The sequence below is a fragment of the Melozone crissalis genome, unplaced genomic scaffold, assembly GCF_028551555.1.
Source record: "Melozone crissalis strain CALT ecotype California unplaced genomic scaffold, PUWL_Pcris_2 ptg000004l_1, whole genome shotgun sequence".
NCBI lineage: Eukaryota > Metazoa > Chordata > Aves > Passeriformes > Passerellidae > Melozone > Melozone crissalis.
The window spans coordinates 6,974,278-6,980,277 of record NW_026535782.1 but is presented as its reverse complement, the minus strand read 5'-3'; the positions used below and the strand labels follow the sequence as shown (position 1 = coordinate 6,980,277).

The 6,000-nt window shown below is 42.6% G+C and overlaps 1 protein-coding gene across 1 annotated transcript in view; it reads left to right on the top strand.

The window, feature by feature from the left end:
- Positions 1-348: 348 nt before the first annotated feature.
- Positions 349-6,000, top strand: part of LRRK2 (leucine rich repeat kinase 2) — a 61,447-nt gene continuing 55,795 nt past the window's right edge. Inside the window, exons 1-3 of the mRNA XM_054273141.1 lie at positions 349-564; positions 649-734; positions 4,573-4,679. Of these exons, the coding sequence (XP_054129116.1) occupies positions 405-564; positions 649-734; positions 4,573-4,679 (353 nt within the window). The 5' untranslated portion in view covers positions 349-404. The remainder of the gene's footprint in view (positions 565-648; positions 735-4,572; positions 4,680-6,000) is intronic.

The following is a 6,000-nucleotide window of genomic DNA, read 5'->3' as shown; positions in this document are numbered from 1 at the left end:
GTGGCCGGTGTTTACAGCGCGGCGCTGCTGGGCGGACCCGGTCCGGCTCGGCAGCTCCATTGGGCAGTCTCTCGTCAATCACTGTGAGGGGGAGCTGCCCGCGGGTCCGTTCTGCTTGCCGGGCGCTTGCGCGGGGCCCTCGGGCGTTTCCCAGAGGTTACCGGGGGCCGCTCGCCCGCCCGTGGGGCCGGTCCTTGGCCTTGTCCATGGAGCGGCGCCGTGGGAGGGGCCGGAGGCCGCGGCAGGGGCGGCTCGGCAGGGCCGGGTGACGGCGGCCGGGCGGCGGCACTGCGGGGCTGCAGCAGCGGGACGGGCCCGCACCGCCCAGTCCAGCCCAGCCCAGCCCAGCCCTGCGCTCGTCCCGCCGACCGGCGGATGGGCACAGCGAGGGCAGCGGCTCGGCCATGGCCAGCGGCGGCCCCGAGGAGGGAGAGGCGGTGGCGGGGGAGGAACAAGCCCTGAGGAAGCTGGTCGTCCGGCTCCAGAACGTCCAGGAGAGGAAGCGGCTGGAGACGCTGGTGCAGACCCTGAGCGACCTGCTGGAGCTGGCGGCCCGGCAGAGCGGTGAGCGCCCTGCCCTGCCTTGCCCTGTCCCGCCCGCTGCCGGTCGCTAACGCGGTCTCTCTGTCGCTCTCTGTCCCCTCACAGCTCCCCGGCTCTTCAGCGGCAAAAACGTCCACGTGCCACTGCTGCTGGTGGTGGATCTGTACCCGGGAGCGGCGGGCGTGCAGCAGGTCAGGGGCCGGGGCCGGGGCCGCTGTCCCGCTCCGGCTGCGCTCCGCGGGATGAGCGAGCGCCGGGCCCTTCCCGGGATAAAAGTTCTTGTTCCGCTTGTTGATTTCTCCTTAACTTGCCGTGTGTCTCCTGGGCCGCTTCGTGAAGTGCTCTGAGCTGTAGAAGGGCGCTGTCACCGCTGGCATTTAAAGGGACCAAGCGTTCCAACTTATTGCAGACGCCACTGGCTGCGTTTCTGTTTTTACCGGCAGAAGGAGGCGAAATAGGAAATAAGATTTGAGGCATGTGAATGCTGTGTAATGTAGGGTTCTAAATTACCAGTGCTTTCTAATATAATTTTGACATGTCCATATTGAATTTTGCCATGGTTAGACAAACTTCTGAAAAGCATGATTTTATACTATGAATTCGTATATGTGTAGCCATATCCTTGAGACTTGTGCTAGTACACGTTTTTAAAGATGGGGGGAATATTTTAGCTAGGAGTAAGTTCTGCAATTTAAGGTTCTGCCTACCTGCTCCTGTAATTTAACGTTCGCCCATTTGGACTAGGTGTGGCACTTGGACAATTTGATGTTATACTTATGGTACAGCTGCCAGACTTGTCATACAAACCAGCTTCTTCCTGGCAGGCATATATTAATATCTGACTATGCTATGCATAGAGGATGTTTATAAGCTCCAGATTTCTGTGTAACTCACTTGATGCTTTTTTTTACTTATTAAGCAGTATGAATATGAAGCAGCAGTTTTTTTCAAAATAAAGCTCATTAGTTTATAAAACCTCTGCCCAGAAGTCTAAACTTGGAAATAAAACAACAATCATAACAAGAAGTAGGTGTGAAATGATAGCACAAGACTCTCAGAATTGCATAAAGAAGACAGTGATTAACTTTCATTTTAACTCTCTTAAAATACTTCATTCTAATGCAGAATTTTAAAATTAATTTTAATCTTCTACCTACCTACATTTGCAGTCATACAGTGTTTCAGTTCAGAAGTTCTGGACCTCCTTTGCATTACTGTGTTGTGTTGCAGGGGGAAATTCATAGCCAGTGCAAAGCTCAAATCCCATTCCTCATAAAATGTCTTGGGCAGCTCTTCTTTCACATTCAGTTCTGATGTTTACAAACATTCACACTACATAAGTAGATCTCTGTCTTCTTGCTTCATTCACTGCTATTTCTTTGTAATCTTTGTGAATAAATTCTCACTTTACAGCAGTGGTCCTGATTTCAGTGCAGTCTCTTTGCACTTCTAATGATTTTTTTATTGAATGAATAATTAATCATCCTTCTTTTACTTTTGGTATTTTTTAAAAAAATAGATTCACACAAGAGAATAAACACAGAGACATACCTGAAATGAGAATTTTCTTCACTCCCCTCCTTAACTGGTTACAAAGCATTGTGGGTTGATGTTGGAACCCTGGATGCTGTTCCACTAACTTGTACAGGGTTATTTTAGTAGATCAATATTGCAAGTCTGGCCCAGTTCAGACTGCAGGCATAAACCCTGCAAACTCCTTCAGCAACAGGAAGATACTGGTGTGGAAAGCCAGTAAGTAAAATAGCTCCTGTAAGTAAAATATATATCTTTAAGTAAATAGGATAATTTTCTGCAGTTTCTGTGGCAATGATTGGAGCAGCTTAGAAACTCTAGAGCAAAATATGAGTGCACTTCAGTAAAGAGCAGTCAGCAGTGCTTTATTCTCTTACATGGGTGGGACCCAATGTAACATAAATTAATTGCCTGCTAACAACAAAAAGGGTCAGATTTAAAAATAATGAGTCTCATTGCTGCTACCAACTATTTCTGTATATAGCGCCCTGTTTAAGTCTTTATAAGGACATCTTCTTTTGCTTTATTTCCCTTCCTTGTAACCTTTAGGATTTCTGTTTTTTAAAAGACCCTTGCTTTCTTACTTAATCTTCAAACACCTAAAAAGCTCTTTGTTACCTCAGGTTGTGGTTTTAATGTAGAATAGACCACATATCAGCAGGTCAGATGTTTCCATTGGTCTTCTCTGGATCCACAGTTCTGACAAATGTTTGTCAATACTTGGAGTCCTAACAATCCAATTTTATAAGAACAGTTAGGATGGTCTTATAAAGTGGGACTTCTAAAATAAAATGTTTTCTAAGGAATAAGCAGTTTATCAATTGATAGTCACCTCTACAAAGTTTTTGAAATTTGACTGTCACAAATAAACTCTATTTTGCTTGGAATATGGAAAATTAAGGAATTTTATATCTTCATCTTGGACCGATGGTTACTAAGACCTACTTTTTGTACCTGCATTTAGTTAGGACTCAGTTCCACAGACCACCCTGAATGTCCACAGTAAGTGATTTGTAGTCTCATGCAGGGCAGTTTGCTATCCAAGGAAAAGTGTATGAAAACTGGCTCATAGTGAAGCTCAATCTGCAAACATTGAGGTTGTATTTGGCTTAAAATGTTTGTTTCCGCAAATCTCAACTGAAACAGAAACAAAAGTACTGCAGATTTGGGCTGTGCTAACACTGCAACCAAGTATGTGAAAGACAAAAGTGGAATTTTGGTCCCCAGGGAGCTGCATCACCTTTGCACACTCTACAAAGCTGTCAGGAAAGCTCTCTAAATTCAAGCTTATGCTGTTCCTGTGGGTGACTCTACACTACCAGGCTTGTAATTCCGTGTCTCTAATCTTACTGATTGCAGGGTTAGGGATTGTGCACTTTATATGAACTTTGCTGTTAAACTCTTTGGAGGTAGCCATTTACATTCCTGTCGTTGGCTGTCCCATCTTGACCTCTTTGCTTTACATAACTCTTCTGTGAAAAAGTGATCCAGTTATCTATAGAGTCTTTGTGACATTTTTTCTTCTGCCTTGACTCTATTCTTAAAGCACAGAGGCCTGCTTCCACCTTTTTATTTACTTACAGGCTCAAGGAAACTCACATGCCTCATTCAAATTCCTTTCTGTAAAATCTGCCTCATCTTGACTTTTGACATTTCACAGTTCACTACTTTTCTTTCAATACAGAGGGATTTTCTTTCATCAGTTATTTCTTTGTACAGATTTTGCTTACTGCTTCCTCACTGCAGCCTGTTCAGTCATATCAGCCTGTAAAAATTCATAGGAGAGCAGATTTCTCCAATACAGAAGATCAAAGAGGAGCATTTTTAGCTTTTGGCATTATTTACAGGTGTTTGAAAGTCAAAGAATTTGCATTGGATGAAATAGGTAGATATTAAGAACAAATACATTGGGTTTAGTTGTCTTTCGCTCCTTATGATCTCAGAACTTCTACTGCCTTCATTACAGTTTGAAAGCACACACTACTGAGGGTTGATGGCAAGAATATGAAATGTGTAGTAATTGTTTATGTATCTCATCCCCATTTAAAGCATTGAAGGCCTTTAAAAACCTATACTTTATCCTTACAATTTGCAATTAAATAGCAAGTTCTTACAAAAACACACATTTTTCATTAAAATACACCTGCAGTAGTGCAGGGGTTTTCCCTGACCAATGATAAAATGCTATGGATCACATCACATCATATCTTTCTGTCTGTCAGCAACTCATTTAATTGTGTGCCCTTTACCCTCAAGCGTGCTGAAGCAGATTGAGAGTGATGTGTTCCTGCAAGCAATGCAATCAGAATCATTAGCATATGTTTTACTTCCCTCTTTTAACTTCCCATGCCATTTGTCTTGTGTTAATTAATTTTCCCTTACTGATTTACCTGGGTAACAGAACAGCTGTCTTGCAAAAGCCAAGGATATTAGAAGACAATGTAGAAGTTCCAAGCAGAATATCTATTCTAAAATAGCTGTATTTTTGTTTTACAGATGGGCTGGTCACTTCTTTGTAAATTAATAGAAATTTGTCCAAATACTCTACAAAACATAGCTCCTAAGGATGTTGGGAAGGACTGGGAAGTACTGGGTGTTCACCAGTAAGTATTTTGTATACAGAGTCTGCCAGAATGCTTGGTCATTTTGGCAACATATATGTGCAATGAAATATATAAAGTTATTACATCAGCTTTTTTGGTGCATTTGCAAAAGTGATTTGGGTTGTTTTTCATGAGCAAGAAATAACTGAGCTGAAGCTGCACATGCTGGCTACAATTTCTTTGGCTTGTTAATTGACTGCAAGTTATCCTGAGAGCTGGAGATACTGCTGCTCATTCTCAGGTCCCAGAAAAATTACTTTCTGGGACTGATCTTTCCTACAGCCTCCTCAGCACCCACACAGTGTGTGCAGTTAACAAAGCATCCTTTCCAAACTCAAACTTCACTGAAGATCTGATGATAGCACCGCTGTACATGATTCCTTCTCAGTGCCATCATTTTAGCCAACTGTGTATCCCTGTCTGACATGTTGACAGTTTTCCTTGCTGTGGAGAGGCTGAGTGGGGGAGTGGACCCAGGCATTTCTGTTAGTGCCAAAGGCAGAACAAGCCAGCTAAATTATGTCTCATGTTCCTTGAGCATGGTTTGTACTGTGGGAATCAACACCATAACCAATACATGCTGTTTACAGCAAGGCAGGAAATAGTTATAATAGAGAAGAAAAGGTCATTTTTTTATCAGGAGATTTTCCCTTTTGTGTGTGTAGTTATTTTGGGAGAATGGGAGTATTAAACTAGGAAAAGCATTTCTTTCTTTTGTCTTTCAGCTATGATCCAACTTGACTTCACTACAGTTATGTTTACAAATGGTAGTTTGCTATTGATTTAGGTGTTTTTGACAGACAGTGTAATGAATAATTAAATAGTTGCTGTCACTGTGAAAGAAAGAGAATTTCCTTCAGTGTATTTGCCTTCTTTCCATAAGCTTAAATAGACTTCTTGAGATGCTTTGTAATCTCTTATGTTGAACTTTCCTACAGCAGAAAAAAATTAGAAAGGTTTACATCCTTCTAGGTTATATTTGAAATGGGAGGATCCATGGGAGGGAATTTTCTGAAAGTAAATTTGGAAAGTGGATGTTATGCCTGTAGCTGATGTTATACCTCTCATCAGATTTTGCCTCCCATGTCTACTTTGGTCATCATAGCTACAACACTAGTGCTACGACAGAGGAAACTGGCAGCATCATAGTATGAAGGGAAAATAGTGATTCATTCCCCCTTATAAATTTAGACTTCAGCAAGGCAAACAACATCACTGCCAGAGCTGGAGTATGAAATTTGGATGAAACTTCAACTGCTGCTTATGTTTTTCAAGACAGGTCAAGAATATCAACTGAAGTATTACAAACTACTGCACAATG